Raw genomic sequence first — 17330 nt, forward strand, 5'->3', positions numbered from 1 at the left:
CATTTCATAAGGGAATGATTTGAAAACAATTACATCATTGTTGAACACATAACTGGAGAACTTCAAAGAGTATGCATCTTAACATAACCATTGTCCAAGTACCATAGACTCTCATTGGTGGTCGTAAAGATGTAAGGCTGAATTTCCTTTTCGTTTAGGAAAGTTTCTTGATCAGTATCTTGTTCACTTAGAACGGCCATCAACAAAATTGACTCATCATCCCCTTCCACTAAATTGGATTGTTCATGTGCTTGTTCATTCTAAGGACATATAGTGGCATAACGAGGCCTTTTACACATATAACACTTCATCTTATCCACATCTTTATGAATTTTCTTAGGTTTATTGTGATGGGAACTGGGAAGCTTGAGAGGACTTTTCATCCTTATTATCTTGATTTCCCTTGTCATCGCATCAATTCCTTCATGATAAATTAAAACCTTTATGTTCCATGGTTTCCAAAATGTTTCTGAAGAAACACTAAGTGACCCCGGGCAGATTATGGGTAATCTGGGGGCTAAGTAATGTTTCCCACGAAGGTTAGGTCCAGCAGAGTAAGTTGTACTTCAAGGAACCTGCAAAACAGACACCGTAAGCTCGTCACTGAGAAGGGGGGGGGTTCCTCCTTGTGACCACCCTCCGGCGTGAGAATCAGTCTATATTGCTCTTTAAATATAAAAGTATATGAATACTATTAGAGCAATTATCAAGTAAGTTATACGAGATAGTAGATGATGAAATGATAATACCATTTGCTGTCTTTTATAGCCGAAGGTGGGTTTCCAAGGGGTTTAGCCGGCCCAACACGCTACCAACTGTAACCTATGCACGTGCCCTACCTGTGAGTGGTGGATAGGTAGCGGCTGACACAGAGCAGGCGTGCCGTGCACTCTTCGTCTTCTACCAACTGCAGGCTAGGCACGTGGTCTGGCAGGAGTTGGTGGGCAGGCGGCGGCTATTGGTCACAGTGCTGTGGCGTGCTGTCTGCCACGCTGCTGTCAGTGAGCTGTCGCATTCTTGGTCAGATCTTTTGTCTTTACCTCGTCAGGTATCACGCAAAAGATCCTCCATCATACAGACTGGCCCATTTTGGCGGGAGTTTTCCCCCTCCCGCCTCTGCTCATTCTTTCAGGTGACACTGAATATTTGTAAGTGTTAAGCCTTATGCGTGTAGCTATGCTGTGCGGGTAGCCTTCCCTGATGGCTTGTATCCGCAACTGCGGGAACAGGCGGGTTACTTTACCATTGGGAGGCTTTTCCCTGCGTATGCAGCTTGCATACTGCGCGTAGGCTTCTCTGAGCATGGTGGGTCCTGCGGGAGTAGATGGTCTTTGCGCAGACATCCCTGTTCAAGGTGAGTCATGCGGGACCAACTGAGCCCTGCTGGGACCTACCTCTTCAAGTCCCCCCAGTCCAATGTTCTTTTCACGAATGTCTAATAAAGTGAGGTGAACTTTTGGACTTAAGCAAAGGGTTTTGAAAAGGGGTTTTTGTAAGGTTTTCCATGGGGGTTCTTCCCGCGGAAGTCCTTGTCACTTGCAGAAATTCCCGAGTTTCCTGCTTGGTCTTTGGGTATGATGCGGGTAGGTCTGTAACCTCCTCGCAAGTCAGGAGCATTGAGTCTTAGTTGTGCGGATTCTCCCTGTGGTTCTGGTAGTTTTTTGAACATAGTGATCAATTATGTTTAAACCACCAATTCCATCTTGGAGCTTCAAACAACGTAGTACTCGATGTTCCCGCTATGCGGGGATATTATTTCCGTTTTCACAAGCATTGCCCAGAAGATCCTTCCTGGTTTCAATTCTCAGCGGGTGCTAGGTATGTGAAGGGTTTTGCCTTTACACTGTACCTGCATCCGTCTTATGGTTACTTTACTTCCAAGGTATTCCTGGCGTCCATTCCCTGCGGGTGCTAGGTATGTGAAGGGTTTTGCCTTTACACTGTACCCGCACCCGTCTTATGGTTACTTGGTTGCCAAATATTTTGGCTTCAATTCCCTGCGGGTGTTAGGTATGTGAAGGGTTTTGCCTTTACACTGTACCCACACCCGGCTTATGGTTACTTGTTTGCCAAGGTAAGGGGTATTTTCCCGCTTACTTTTTTGAACCTTAGTTTTCAAAAAATTTTTAAATTTTGAAATTTGAAGAGTTGGTGGATGGATAACAACCCAATACCTCAAACGTCGTGCGACGGTTTCTTCTGACTGTGTCAGGACGTGCCAGAAGTTATGGCGACATGACATTATGTGATCATTCCAGTTGCTTTTTCAGGCGCGTGGGCACGGGATTCCGGGCGCGTAGCCGCGAAATCTCTGGCACACGTCCTTTTGACAGCTGTTGCCAGCTTGCCTTTGCCACGTGTCATAGTTTCATTGCACCTTTGACTTCTCTCTCTTCCGTATTGAATTCACCGCATTAATTGCGATTAGTATATAAAGGGGGAGAGGGTTATTTGCAATTCACACTTTTCACTTTCATATCTTCTTCTCAAGTAATTTCCGGCGAATTTTTCTGTTCAGTAAAGCATTACCCTGAAATCTCTTTTCATCTTTCTTCCACCATGCCTTCTCACGATGCTGATGACCAGAAGACTGCTGGCGAATGCCAGTGCTCTCTTCCTGTCGATCTGTACCAGTATATTGTCAGGAAGTTCATGCTCGAGTCTCTCGAGCCTGAGTTTCCTGAACCCCACCATACTGTGTACGATGCCCCTAGTGGCAAGATCGGGGTTTATGCTGCATTCTTTGTCTACGGAAACCTTAGGTTTCCGTTGACAAAGTTTGTGTACCGTGTTCTGGAGAGGCACGGTGTGCACCTGACAGAGGTGCACCCCATGGCCATTGCCAAGGTCCGGCACTTTGAATGGGTGTGCCGGATACTGGGCCTTGAGCCCCTCGTTGACCGTCTGATGACCTTCTACACTTGGAGGTGCATCCAGGGGTGGTACACTCTTACAACCCGTATCAAGGGTTTAAAGATTTGTACCACCGAGCGGAGTCTTCGCTCGTGGAGAAGAGAGTTCTTCTTCATATCCGCTCGCGCCATCCCCATCGCCATGAAGTTCAAGAATGGCCAGGCGCTTCCGAACCTTCCCGCCCTCAACTACGAGGAGGCGGAATGGTTCTCGAAGATATCCCGGGTCCAGTCCCCGGTTTTCCGTTTTCCGGAGTCGGCGATGGTGATGCTGGGGATGAGCCGGGTGTGGAAGGCGGCGAATGCGGATAAGGTTCCGATCGTCCTTGAATATGGTTCGAACTCTGTCCCTTATGGTACGTCTTGTTTCATTTTGCTGACTTCGATTTTTTCTAACTTTCTTGTTGATTTCAGAGGGGAACGATCTTCAGTCGCTCCTGAACCCGCGGGAGGAAGATGGTCCCGCGCGGATGGGTACTCGTGCTCTGGACGAGAACGAGTTGCCCATCTTAGAGCAGACCGCGGGTCGGTTCGTGGAGGTTTACCCGCCAGGCCAAGAGATCCTGAGCCACCGACGGCCAGGTAAGCCTATCTTCTACCCTGAACCTCTCAATGCTGTGCCTGCTGCTGGAGTTGACATTTCTTCTTCTGAGGAATCCGCAGAAGGTCCTCCACTGGTGCGGAAGTAAAAGGCTGCCGTCGGGAAAGGCAAGGAGAAGGTGGCCTCTACGGCCGACCCGGTAGTCCTATCTGACTCGGAGTCAGATAGTGCAGAGGTGGCGGGGGAGCCCGGTGGTGAGGAGACCACCGCTCCGGAGGCTGTAGCTGTTACCTCCGGGGAGGCAGCGACGACGACGGTTACCGGTGTCAAGAGGCCGGCTCCATCGGGTTCGCCCCCGCTCGTCCGTACGTTCAAGCTCAAGAAACCCCGTAAGTGCCCCCATAATTCTTGTCTAGATTTGTTGTTTCAAATAAATTTTCTAACACTTTTGCTTGTGCAGGTGTGGATGTTGACGCATTCCAGGGTGGAGTTGGAGCAAGTATTCCCCCGCCAATGAGGGAAGGCTCGGTCAGCCTTCCCGAGGCGTCGACCCAGGCGTCTGTGCCTGCTTCCGCTGGTTCCAGCCTTCCTGAGGCTGTTCCAGCTGAGAAGTTGTCTCCGCCGGCCGTGAGTGCAATTTTTACAGCATCTTTCACGGAACCGGCGGTTACTGTTGCTGAGGAGGTGGCGCCAACAATGGCTACCACAGCGGCTGCCACTATACCTGCGCCACCGGCACCGATGGCCGGACCATCAGGTACGCGCCGGGCTTCCCGCCGATCTATGCCACCTTCCCGTCTACCTGACCTGTTGGATGGATTTCCTTTGGGTTCAGGTGATGGGTTTGGCGGCTATCGGCCTGTTATTGACCCTACAGGTACGTAGGGTTCTTTTTCCTTTGTATATTTTTATCATCTTTTCCTAACTGCCTTTGTTTCTTTTGCAGTGTCGGATTCCAATGAAGTGTATGTTCCAAGATGGAACATACGCCGAGGAACAACCCATCGTACCCCTGTGGAGTGCGTGGACTGGGCTCGCCACGCTGCTCCTCATGGTGCGTTGGGGGAAGCCATGGCTAGCTACCAAGAGGGTAGGCTAACCAATGAGCTTCGGGTTCTCCAGGCCCGGACGCAGCCCCGCGTCGAGCTGCTTTGTCGTGAAAACGACAAGTTAAAAGCAGCTCGCGCCAAAGATGTATCTGAAGCGCGGGCTCTTCGGGAGGAGAACCGGCAGTTGGCCGCTGCCGCAGCCGAGAAGGAGAAGGCATTCAAGGCCCTCGAGGTTGAGGTCCAGGCGCGACTCGAGGCCCGCTCCAAGGCTGCCCAAGCTGTGAATGAACAGCTTCGGCTGGCTAAGGAGACTGCGCGAAACTCAACTGAGAGGGCTGCCAAGGCTGAAGCTGTTGCTGAGCCGCTTCGCGAAGAGAATGAGCAGCTTAAATGCAAATTAAAGGCTCTTCAGCATGCTCATGACGCCTTGGCAATGGAAGATGCCAAGAAGCTGCAGGAGATCCTTGACCAGAGGGGGGTGCTTGACCGCACTGAAAGGAAACTCAAAAGCGTCGAAGAGGCTGCCGCCAAGGAAGTTCAACTTGCCAACCTTGATAAAAGCGGAGCCGAACGTGCTTACAAAGAAAGTCAAGCTACCCTCCAATGGCTGCTTCGAGAAGCGTTGCCTCAGGTATCTTTATCTTTTTCTTTACGCTTTCCGCTCGTAATTAGAAAATGTTCTAACTTGTATTCTTTTGTAGGTTGTGCGTCGGGTCCTTTCAGAGACCTCTTATGACGATGCGATGAGCGCAGCCCTCAACGCTTCTCATGAGGATGGGGAGAAGACTGGCTTCCTGCTTGGTCTAGGGTTTGCTGAGAGAGGCTTTCCGCCCTCCAACTTCCCTTTATTCAATGTTAATACTGAAGCTGCTTATGACCAAGCTGTGAACCAGTACGCTTCCTTCCCGCATCCAGTGGTGGAAAAGGTGAATGAAGCTGCTGCTGCTGATGATGGGCTAAACATCCTTAAGGCTTTCCTTGGGCAGCCGCGCTCTGACGGTGCTGGTCCAAGCGGAGGTGGCCCTGAAGCCTGATCCTGAAGATCTTTTCCCACTGCTAGGATAGACTTGGCTTTGTATAGATTTCTTTTAGGCGGGTAGTTACCCAGCCATTCTTGTAATAGATTGTGAAATATTAATCTTTTTGCGTATAAGATTGTTATTTCCTTCCTTGGGTTCCTTGCTTTATAAACTTATGACTTGCATACTTAGTTTGAATTAGCAATTTTCCAAGTGTTTAGAATAAGGACCTTTGAACGTGGTTGATGATGGGTTAAAGTTTTGCCTCCTCCTTCGTGATTGTGCGGGTAAAACCGTCACTTGCACTTGGTAGGATGGCTAATCTTTACCCTCTATCTGACCTGCGTGTAGGTTTTCCTTTTCGAAATTTCTAAGGCATTAAGTTAAACCTTTGAACGTGGTTGATAATGGACTAAAGTTTTTGCTTCCTCTTTCGTGATTGTGCGGGTGCAACCGTCACTTGCACTTAGTAGGATGGCTTTAACTTTAGACCTATATCTGACCCGCGTGTAGGTTTTTCTTATCCTTTTTTAAGTGTTCATAAGTTAACCTTTTAACGTGGTAGATGGTAAGTTAAGTTTGGCTTCCTTGTTTGTGATTGTGCGGGTAAGACCGTCACTTGCACTTACAAGGATGGCTAAACTTTACCTACATCTGACCTGCGTGTAGGTTTTCCTTAGAACTTTTTAACATTTTGGCGTTGTGTTTATGCGGGTATTGCCGCCTTCCACACGCAACTACTTCTTCCCGCAAGGGAAGTTCATAGGTTACAAGCTATCAATACATCATGAAAGGAGAATCATTTCCATTAGAAGTGGCTCTAGGCCTTTTCTTTACAAGTTGGAATTGATCTACATATAACATTTGCGTAATTGAGCTCCATTCCATGTTCTAGGGATGGGAGTGCCATCGAGCCTTTCGAGCCGGTATGCGCCCTTTCCCAGAACTTCTTTGATAACGTATGGCCCTTCCCAAATCGGGGCCAACTTTCCTGGGCGTTGTTGGTTCGAAGCCTCGTTGTTACGCAGTATGTAGTCTCCTTTATTGAAATTGCAGAGTTTTACCCGCGTGTTGTAGTATTTTTGCATTTGTCGTTTGTAGTTTTCTTCACGCACGGCGGCTAAGTCTCTGCGCTCTTCGGTTAGCATAAGGTCTAACCGTCTTTCCGCATCATTGTCTTCTGGTTGGATTAAGACCCTTGGTGAGGGTAAACCGATTTCGACTGGGATCATGGCTTCAGTGCCATAAGTGAGACTGAACGGGGTTTCTCCCGTACTGGTCTTCTTCAGCGTTCTGTTTGCCCAAAGGACGTGTGGAAGCTCGTCCACCCAACCGGATCTATGTTCCAAGAGTCTTCTCTTTATGCCTTCGACGATGCTCTTATTTGCTCTTTCCACCTCACCGTTACCTTGCGGGTGTGCCACTGAGGTAAAGGTGTGGGTGATTTGAAGTTCTTTCAGCCACTGCTGTAGCTTCTTGTCAGCAAAGTTGGTGCCATTATCGCTTACCAAATTCTGTGGAAGTCCAAAACGACAAATAATAAATTCCCAAATAAATTTTTTGATATGCTTTGCGGTTGTTTGGGCTAAAGGTTTCGCTTCTATCCATTTGGTGAAGTAGTCAATGGCTACCACTAGGAACTGAACATTCCCAGCTGCTGTAGGAAATGGGCCTGTCACGTCAATGGCCCACTTCTGAAATGGCCACGAGGAAGTGACAGGAACAAGTTCATTTTTCGGGCGATGCGTGTTGGGTGCGTAAAGCTGGCAAGATCTGCATTTTCTGATGTATGCCAATGCGTCCATATGCATCCCCGGCCAGAAGTATCCCGCGTTGTTTAGCTTGGCTACCACAGCGCGGGGGCCTGCGTGTACTCCACAGATGCCTTCGTGAACCTCCCTTAGGAGGTAGTCGGCATCTTGGTTGTCCACGCATCTTAACAATGGGCCAAGAAAGTTACGTCTGTAAAGGATGTCATTGACCAGCTGATAATTCAGTGCTTTACAGCGTAGTTTTCTTGCCTGTGACTTCGACTCTGGTAACGTTCCTGCTTCAAGGTATTTTATTATTGAGGTCATCCATGTTTCTGTACCGGTTTGGATGACACAGATTTCCTTGTGCGGGACTGATGGTGTTTCGAGGAGTTCCACGCGGATGTCCTTTCCCAAGTGGGTGAAGGCCAGTGATGCAAGCTTGCTTAACGCATCCGCAGATTTGTTTTCGCTGCGCTTGACGTGTATCACTTTACAATCATTAAAATCGCGCATGATGGCTTTGGCCTGGGCAAGGTACAGGGCCATTGTGTCGTTCACAGCCGTGTACGTCCCGTTTATTTGGTTTGCCACTAGCATGGAATCTACATGGGCTTCCAAATTTTTTACACCCATTTTACGCGCAATCCTCAATCCGGCCAGGAATGCTTCATATTCAGCCTCGTTATTCGTACTTGGAAAATCCAGCCGAATAGCATAAGTATATTCCTGGCCTGCTGGATTTGTTAATTTTAACCCTGCGCCTGAACCCTCGTTACTAGCTGCTCCATCAGTGTAGAGTCGCCAGACCTCATTGATTTCGTGTGCTGGGGAGGGTTGAACCTCCTCCTGGCACTCTTTCTCCCGTGAAGCGGGGACTTCTGCAATAAAATCAGCCAGGACCTGGCCTTTAATGGCTGGTCTCGGCTTGTATTGAATCGCATATTCTCCCAATTCAATTGCCCACTTGGCTAGACGTCCCGATAACTCGGGTTTGCCTAGAACATTTGAGAGTTTGAAGTTGGTGAGAATAGTGATTGGGTGACCCTGGAAATATCGTCTCAACCTGCGTGAAGCGTGAATAAGTGCCAAGACCAGTTTTTCCAGGGTAGAGTACCGGGTTTCCGCGTCTGCCAGCACGCGGCTAACATAATAGATTGGCATCTGGATGCCTTTTCGTTCTACAAGCAGGACTGCCCCGGTTGCTCTATCTGTTGCGGAGAGGTATAGGATTAACTCCTCCCCCGCTTGTGGTGCTGTGAGTGTTGGGAGTTCGATCAGGCGTGATCGAATCTCCTGAAAAGCTGCTTCCGCTTCTGGTGTCCAGCGGAAGTGCGTTTTCTTTAAACAATTTCTTAGTGTTGACACAAATGGGAACGACCTATCCGCATGGTTTGCCAAAAAGCGGTTAAGCGCGACTAGTCGTCCATTCAGTGTTTGAGCCTGTTTTATGGTGGTAGGTGATTCCATTTTGACAATGGCTTCGACCTTTTCAGGGTTCGCTCTGAAGCCATCTTTAGTAATAATGACTCCCAAGAACTTCCCTTCTTCCACCCCAAATGAACACTTGCTCGGGTTGAGCTTCATGTTTATCTTTCTAAGTGTGTTGAAAGTTTCCTCAATGTCTTTCAACATCGCCTCTGGCTCGGGGCTTTTAATGACCAAATCATCCATATAGACTTCCAAGTTTCTCCCAATTTGGGCGTGAAACTCTTTGTCCATTAGTCGTTGGTATGTGGATCCCGCGTTCTTAAGTCCGAATGGCATCATTTTATAACAAAATGTGCCATCGGGCGTCCGAAAGGCGGTTTTGTCCTGGTCATCTACAGCCATGTGGATTTGATGGTACCCCTTATACGCATCCAAGAAGCATTTAAGGCGAAATGGTGCCACCGAATCCACCTTGAGATCAATTTCTGGCAACGGATAACAATCTTTGGGGCATGCTTTATTCAAATCTTTGAAATCTATGCACATGCGCCATTGTTTGTTATTCTTCGGTACCATTACGGGATTTGCAACCCACGTTTGATATTTGCTAACGCGCACGATGCCCGCATCAAGGAGTTCCTTGACATGGGTTCTGCACGCGTTGGTTTGCTCGGGCCCCATTACTCTGCGCTTTTGTACGATCGGCGTAACGGCCGGATCGCATTTGAGCTTATGCTCTGCCTTACCCCGGGGTACACCAGTCATGTCGGCTGGTGTCCACGCGAAGATGTCTGCGTTTCGCTGCAGTAAGCGCTTGAGTAAGGTGCGTGTTGGATCAACAATTGTCGGGCCAATGGTAACGGCCTGATCGGGATATTTCCCATTGAATGCCCACTGTTCAGGTTCAGTGATGGTTTGTTTGGCCATCTTCGGTTTGGGTTTAGAGGAGACAGATGCGATGCATACCTGGGGAATGCCCGTGATCATCGCTACGCCTTCAGTTGTTGGCCATCCCATCATGCCGTGGACTGAGGATACCACGGCGTTGAATCTTGCCATCCCGTCTCTCCCGAATAGGATGTCATACGTATGATGTGGTTTTTTCATTACAACAAAATCCACATCCTCCGTGCGTGAATAATTTCCATCGGTGAGAGTGACGGGGAAAGATAGGATGCCCAAGGGAGTGTTCATGCTGCCGTCAAACCCTTCCATTGAAGCGTAGACCGTCTCCAGGCGTTCCTTGTCTTCATCGTCGAGCTTGTCGAAGAACTGCCTGTACATCACTGTCGACGATGCGCCATTGTCAACGAGGGTGCGGGAGGTGATGTAGTGCCCCAGCTGGCTTTTAATGACAATGGGGCCTTCTTTGTTTGGGCCTCCCGGCACTCGCGGGAAGCGCACTTCTGCTTCCTTCCATGCGCATGGTTCGGTTATCGGTCTCTTTCTTCCTCTGACCTTACCATGGACCATGTTGATGCTAATGTCGACGGGCTTTCGTCCGTTACCCCTGTACCTGTTGTCGTTCCTTCCTCCCTTCTTGATAGATGCCACGAGGTGTGCGAGCCTCCCATCCTTGACGAATGTCTCGACGATGTCCCTCAAGGATGTGCACTCCTCAGTGCTATGGCCCTTTGTCCCATGGAAGTCACAAGACTTGCTTTGATCCGCATTGGGTTTCTGTCGGATCGCTGGGGCTTTTGGCCACGGCAGTTTTTCCGTGGCAAATATCTCCGTGACGCTCTTGGTGAGTGGCGTCCAACGGTTTTTCCGGTTCGAAGGGTGCGTGTTGTCCCTTCCGCCAACCAGAGGGCGAGAGCTTGAGGGGGTGTCAAAGTTTATCCTTGACTGCCAAATACCTTGCCGCCTCTTTTTGTTTAGCCGGGCGGTTCTCACATTGTTCTCCCTTGTCCTCTGCGTGTAGAGGTTTGTATTCTGGGGGAGATCTCTTCCCAGCTGTTTCTCCGTTTCGGCAAAGCGCTTGGCTGCCGTCATTATGGCATCCCACGTGGATGGCATGCCGTCTTTACCCGTCAGAGTGCGGATGAGTTCTGGGTATTCAGCGCCCTGAATGAAAGCGGCGCGAACGAGGTCTTCACTGATGTTGCCCAGACTCAGCTTCTTGGAGTTGAAGCGGGTGATGAAGTCCAGTAAGGATTCATCCTCTTCTCTCACACAGTTGAGGATCGTCCACTGCTCCTCAGTGTGCTTCCTCTGTTGACTAAACTGTTGACTGAACTTGTTCTGGAAGTCTGCCCAGTCATAAATGTGGTGGACCGGTAAACGGTCGAACCATGCTCTGGCTGCTCCTACCAGAGTCATCTGGAACATGTAGCACCACGTGGGTTCCGTCCAGTTACTGACGGTTGCCCCCGCAATGAACCTGTTCAGATGGTCATCTGGGTCGGATATACCATCGTATGTGCCAATATTGGACATTTGTTTGGCACTCCTCGGGGCGATTGCTTCTGCAATGTCCCTTGCAAATTTTGACCTTCCTGCGTTTGTGGCAGTAGGTCTAAAGGCCTTGGAGAAGTCACGCGAGCTTTTTTCCGTGACTGGTTGGAATGCTTCCCCAAAATTCCTTTTTGGCTGGGGATCCGTTTCCTTACGCTTCCCTTTCGCCCTATGGCGAGGGTTCGCGTCGGTGTCGGAGTCTTCCCTCTCGGCGTCTGAGTACTCGTACTCACTACTCATGTTGAGGTGCTGGCGAGTACTACCGAATTCCTCAGCTTGTTGGACTGAACGCAAGCGTTCGTCCAACTCAGCCTGAAATTCTCTTTGACGTGCCTCGGCCCATGCCTTCACTTGATCAAGTGTTTGGCGAGGGGCTCGAGTTCGTTTTTCCAGCTGGGCATCAGTGAATCCCAGTGGAATATTTACTCCACTTGCCCCTACATGAGTGACTGGGGTAGTGTTCGTAAAATGTACTTCACTTGCCCCAGCTTGGGTGGCTGGGGTAGTGTTTGTAAACATTGTGTTGCCGGTGTTTACCCCAGTGGCTGGGGTTGTGGTTACCGGAATTTCTCTAGTCATCTTGGAAGTTTTGAAAAACTGGAGAAAGATGTAGTTCTAGCTTTATGCACGGATGGCGCCAATGAAGAAACACTAAGTGACCCCGGGCAGATTATGGGTAATCTGGGGGCTAAGTAATGTTTCCCACGAAGGTTAGGTCCAGCAGAGTAAGTTGTACTTCAAGGAACCTGCAAAACAGACACCGTAAGCTCGTCACTGAGAAGGGGGGGGTTCCTCCTTGTGACCACCCTCCGGCGTGAGAATCAGTCTATATTGCTCTTTAAATATAAAAGTATATGAATACTATTAGAGCAATTATCAAGTAAGTTATACGAGATAGTAGATGATGAAATGATAATACCATTTGCTGTCTTTTATAGCCGAAGGTGGGTTTCCAAGGGGTTTAGCCGGCCCAACACGCTACCAACTGTAACCTATGCACGTGCCCTACCTGTGAGTGGTGGATAGGTAGCGGCTGACACAGAGCAGGCGTGCCGTGCACTCTTCGTCTTCTACCAACTGCAGGCTAGGCACGTGGTCTGGCAGGAGTTGGTGGGCAGGCGGCGGCTATTGGTCACAGTGCTGTGGCGTGCTGTCTGCCACGCTGCTGTCAGTGAGCTGTCGCATTCTTGGTCAGATCTTTTGTCTTTACCTCGTCAGGTATCACGCAAAAGATCCTCCATCATACAGACTGGCCCATTTTGGCGGGAGTTTTCCCCCTCCCGCCTCTGCTCATTCTTTCAGGTGACACTGAATATTTGTAAGTGTTAAGCCTTATGCGTGTAGCTATGCTGTGCGGGTAGCCTTCCCTGATGGCTTGTATCCGCAACTGCGGGAACAGGCGGGTTACTTTACCATTGGGAGGCTTTTCCCTGCGTATGCAGCTTGCATACTGCGCGTAGGCTTCTCTGAGCATGGTGGGTCCTGCGGGAGTAGATGGTCTTTGCGCAGACATCCCTGTTCAAGGTGAGTCATGCGGGACCAACTGAGCCCTGCTGGGACCTACCTCTTCAGTTTCCTATGACTTTCTTTTATTGTCATATCGCGTGAACAATAATTTCTCTTGAGCATCACTTAGATTTTCTCTTCTAGACTTAATCCTTTCTTCATAGTTTTAAGCCTGTCGCCGATAGTACATCTAGAGTTACTTTGTCTAGATTAGTGAATTACTCAACTGAAGCAATTCTATGTGTAAATCTAATGTGGGTTGGATCAATCTTTGCACCACAACTAGTTGCTTTACTAACATTTGTTAGTCTTGATGTGAAGAACTAACAGACTCATCTTCTTTCATTTGTAGTTTGTCAAACTTAGACTTGATTCTTTGTAAACATGCTTGTTGCCCTTTTGTAGCACCAATGATGTTTTAAGTGTATCACACACTTCTCTTACATTTTTCCAATCTACCACTAGCAGAAGTGGATCTTCGGGCAGAGTTTGAAACAAAAAAGCAATTGAATACTTGTTTTTCTTGACATCCGCGTTTGTTTCTCTATTAGGTTCTATCATCTCCCAAAGATCATTTTCATCTAGCATGATATTCTTCAAATCGCCAGTATTGTATATTTAGTAGATTTCAACATAGGGCATTAGAAAATCGAAAGGGATAGAAATGATTCTCTATAAGTCACAACATCATTCTTATCCTTTGGTGTTTCTAGCATCATCACCACTTAAGAGTAAAACTTATACATAAAGTACAATGATATTTCAAATAATTAAACTTAACCTTTTAAAAAAATAATCAAAATTATCAAAAAAAAAAAATAAAAAAAAAAATCGGCTCTTAACAACAAAGAACATATTTTTTTAAGTGTATGACTAAACCAACACACAAACAAATGCCAATGACCGGATTTTGGCCTAATTTGCCAAAGAAAAAAACATTGTGAACAAGAGTAATAAACACAAAAATGTTTATCTAATTTTTCAGTAAAGATCAAAAAATGTGAGAAATACATGTTGCTTTCTAGAGTCTTAATGTTATTGAGGACATATATCAAAACCCGGTTATAGTTTCGAACCAAAATAGACCCAGTTTCTGCAAGCCTTCCAAATAATAATCAATCAAGTTATGGTACTAAAAATTTATCAAATTAAAAAACATAAACAAGGAATTGATTCTATTTGATATCAAGAATTGTAACGACTGCAACAAATATATCAAGCCTTATGGCCAAAAAGACTACTCAGTTAACTGACTAGTTGGAAGGAAGAAAAGTGAAAACATCACCTTTTGTGTTGACAATATATCAACTATCACATTAATGAATAAACTTGGTGTTTAATGTGTACAAAGCAAACATATTGACACCAGTTATCATTTCACAAGGAAATACATTGAAAACAATCACATCACCATTGAACACCTAAATAGAGAACTTCAAAGGTTAGACATCTTAACAAAAGCAACATTCGTAAGGATCAAGTGTTATACAATGCGGGAACCGAGGGTGCTCAATATCTGCTTGTTCAGAAACGAGTCGGGCATATTTTCTTGTTCTTATTCATTTGTTAAAAATTTAAAATGTTCGTGTTATATAAGTTTGATATACTAAAACAACATGAATGAACAAATGAGGCATGCGCTAATTAATATGATCATATCAGTACATTTAATAAAACAAACAAAGGGTTTTGTTTGTGTTTATTCATTTATTAATTTAACGAACATAAACAAAATTTCCTTAGGTTCGTTTAGCTCACTAACCACACATTTCTAATTATACAAATATTTTTCCATGGAAATCAAATTGATCTTACTATCATGCAACAATATCAGATCACATTAGCTATGAACAAATACAATTAATCATGAATTAAAAACGTATTAAAGAGATTTACCTTTTCCGGAACCGAGAGCATCGTGGAGAGGTTTCCGGCGACCAAAGAGATGTCGACGTCCTGAAACCGATTGTTCCGCCACCGCCACTATGTTATCTTGGACGGCCTGATCTCCCATATTTACCTAAATCATGATCATTATTGTGCATGCATTGAGAAATAATGTAAATTAAATAAGTATGAAAAAATAATTTGCACAAAATGTTCTTACTGTATTTAGTTAAGAAAAATTGATTTGCACATAAATTTCTCAATAGGGAAATTGGACAGAGCAAATGGGTGAAGTAACCTCAAAATAATACAATGCATCTTGGACCATAAACGTAACCAGTTGATACGGAGTTAGATTTAAGGTGACTTTATATTTGGTCCCTCAAACTTTGCTATGATAAACAAAAACCCACAAATTAAAACAAAATAATTATAAATTACTAAACTTTGTTTTATTGTTACAATATAATAGTATATTATGTACTAGGTTAGGAACCCGTGTATTACACGGGTTGGACAATGAAAACGGTATAATTGATAAATCTTTAAATACGTTATATGATTAAAATTACGTATTACATATAATATTGAAAAATGAAAATTTCATAAATCTCTAAATTACAAATAAATTGCAAGTTTTATATATACAAATAAATTGCTACAGTTTTACTGAAATATTAACAAACCATATGTTATATAGCAACAAAGCATATACAAATCATAAACAATTTTTTTTATTTAAACTAATTTCTAGTTTCCCTAATTATTGATGAGGTCATCTGATGTCTAATTATTGCTTTTACTATTACCAGCAATTCACAACAAAAATAACCAAACTAACCATGATTTAATACCCAACACTTGTCTCATTCATTCAGTTCGATTTGTACATTCATAATCAGTCAAATAGATCGAACGAGAGAGAGAAAAAAAAGGAAAGAAAGATTGGCTAAATTCATTTTAGCTCGATTTCAAAATAATAAGGATTTTATATTCATATGTGACACCCATATTGCTAATCAAAATACTGGACAAGGAGTGTTCCGGTTCTAACCGGTCCATACGAAATTAGTCAATTTGACCTTCTACCCAACACGCTTATATTTTTGATATTGTAAATAAGGTTTTTTAGTCAAAATAACCTAGAATAATCTGATCAATTGGTTTCTATCCAACTCGCTAATGTTTCTGATCATGTTTTTATCATGGTAACATCCAAATTTGTCATTGACAAAGGATATCTATTGCACGCAACTTGGAACAAAATATAAACCAAGAGTCAATATAATTCAAGTTTGTGAGAAGAGTAAATAAGTTATTTGGGCAATCATAATAAATAAAAGGGTGGTGCAATGAACATAACTTTATAATATTAATCAAACTCCCTTAGTTGTAATCCATAATAAGGCTAGATAAGGAATGGATGAGATAAGATAAGGCTAGATAAGGAATGTTTTAAATGTTAATTAAATTTTAGTTTTAAATTAATAAATTTAATTAGAAATTATAGGTTAATACATGAGAGTGCCACTTGGCAAACTATTAGACCAACTAAGAGGTTTGTGGTTCAACCAACATTTTTGTTTATTATAATAGTAGATGTAATGATATATAAAGATAGAGGTGTACAAAAAACCCGAACCAGGAACCGGATAAAAAAAATACCTGGAACTAGTTTTTCTAATACCGGGTTTCTAATACCAGGGTTTTTAATACCTGAAAAATACCCGAAAATCCCTTTAAAAGTGCACCCCCCTTAAAAAATCTGATCTATAACCAAAAATAGGGGTTTTTCAATACCCGAAAATAGGGTATTCAAATACCTGGTTCTATACCCGATCCGAACCCGATGCATAGGGCATGGTTTTCAGAAACAATACCCGGACTGGAACCCGACCCAGGTATTGCTAATACCTGGTCATACATGAACCCGACACGCCCTGCAACCTTGCACGTGGATTTAGTTGTCTGGTAGTTTCGAAGGCAGTTGCGAGGGTCCTTGCTGGGTGGCCCGTACGTCACCCAAATTGCGATTTCGCTGAGGTACGGACCACAGGTAAACGATTTACGTATCCTATGAATCTGTCCGCGCCCGCTGGACCGCAGTCATTGCTTGAGCATGCAATTTGTTCATGCATTTGCGAAGACCGACGACGCGTTCGACCGTCTTGTGGCCGAGGTTGGGGCACGCACCCCTTACGTCCCGATGCCTTTAGTCCAGCCTCACCCACTCGCGACAGCGGAGGTGTGGATTATCGACCAGCCAATCGAAGAGGGTGCTGAGGTGTGGATCGGCAGATGCAGATGCTAGTGGGGGGATATATATATATATATGGAGGGGTTATCCTAAGAAGATGAGTGTGTCTAAAAAGTGTAGGTAGTAATATGGATGATTAGATCTTGGTAGTCAATGGTTAAGATTAAAAGATGGAACTAGATGAGGAGTGTTTTATTTTAAAGGGTTAGTTTGGTGTGTTAAAGGGTAGTTTAGTCATGTTGGTATTTAGAAGCTCCTACTTTTAAGCAATGGTTCCCACAATCATCCAAAATATAGTTAACAATATAATATATTTTTATTCACAATTAGACTCTCAATCTACTTTCTCTTTAAATATTCCACCGCCGTCCAAAAATAATATTGTGCAAAAGCATGTCAGTTTTGAGTTGAAGGTGTGTTTGTTTTTGTTTTTTTTTGAGTCGAAGGTGTGTTTTGTTTTTGTTTTAGTGTTTTTTTAGTGGGTTCTGTTTTCATATAATTGAAGGTTGATCTGTTTTGT

General features: G+C 45.1%; 1 protein-coding gene across 1 annotated transcript in view; it reads right to left on the reverse strand.

Moving 5' to 3' along the window:
* Positions 1–14931, reverse strand: part of LOC143568923 (reticulon-like protein B2) — a 28600-nt gene extending 13669 nt beyond the window's left edge. Inside the window, exon 1 of the mRNA XM_077054954.1 lies at positions 14563–14931. Coding sequence (XP_076911069.1) covers positions 14563–14680 — 118 coding nt within the window. The 5' untranslated portion in view covers positions 14681–14931. The remainder of the gene's footprint in view (positions 1–14562) is intronic.
* Positions 14932–17330: the final 2399 nt, after the last annotated feature.

Source organism: Bidens hawaiensis, unplaced genomic scaffold (genome assembly GCF_021521415.1).
Source record: "Bidens hawaiensis isolate Kalapana, Puna unplaced genomic scaffold, B.hawaiensis_p1.1 tig00024253_1, whole genome shotgun sequence".
NCBI lineage: Eukaryota > Viridiplantae > Streptophyta > Magnoliopsida > Asterales > Asteraceae > Bidens > Bidens hawaiensis.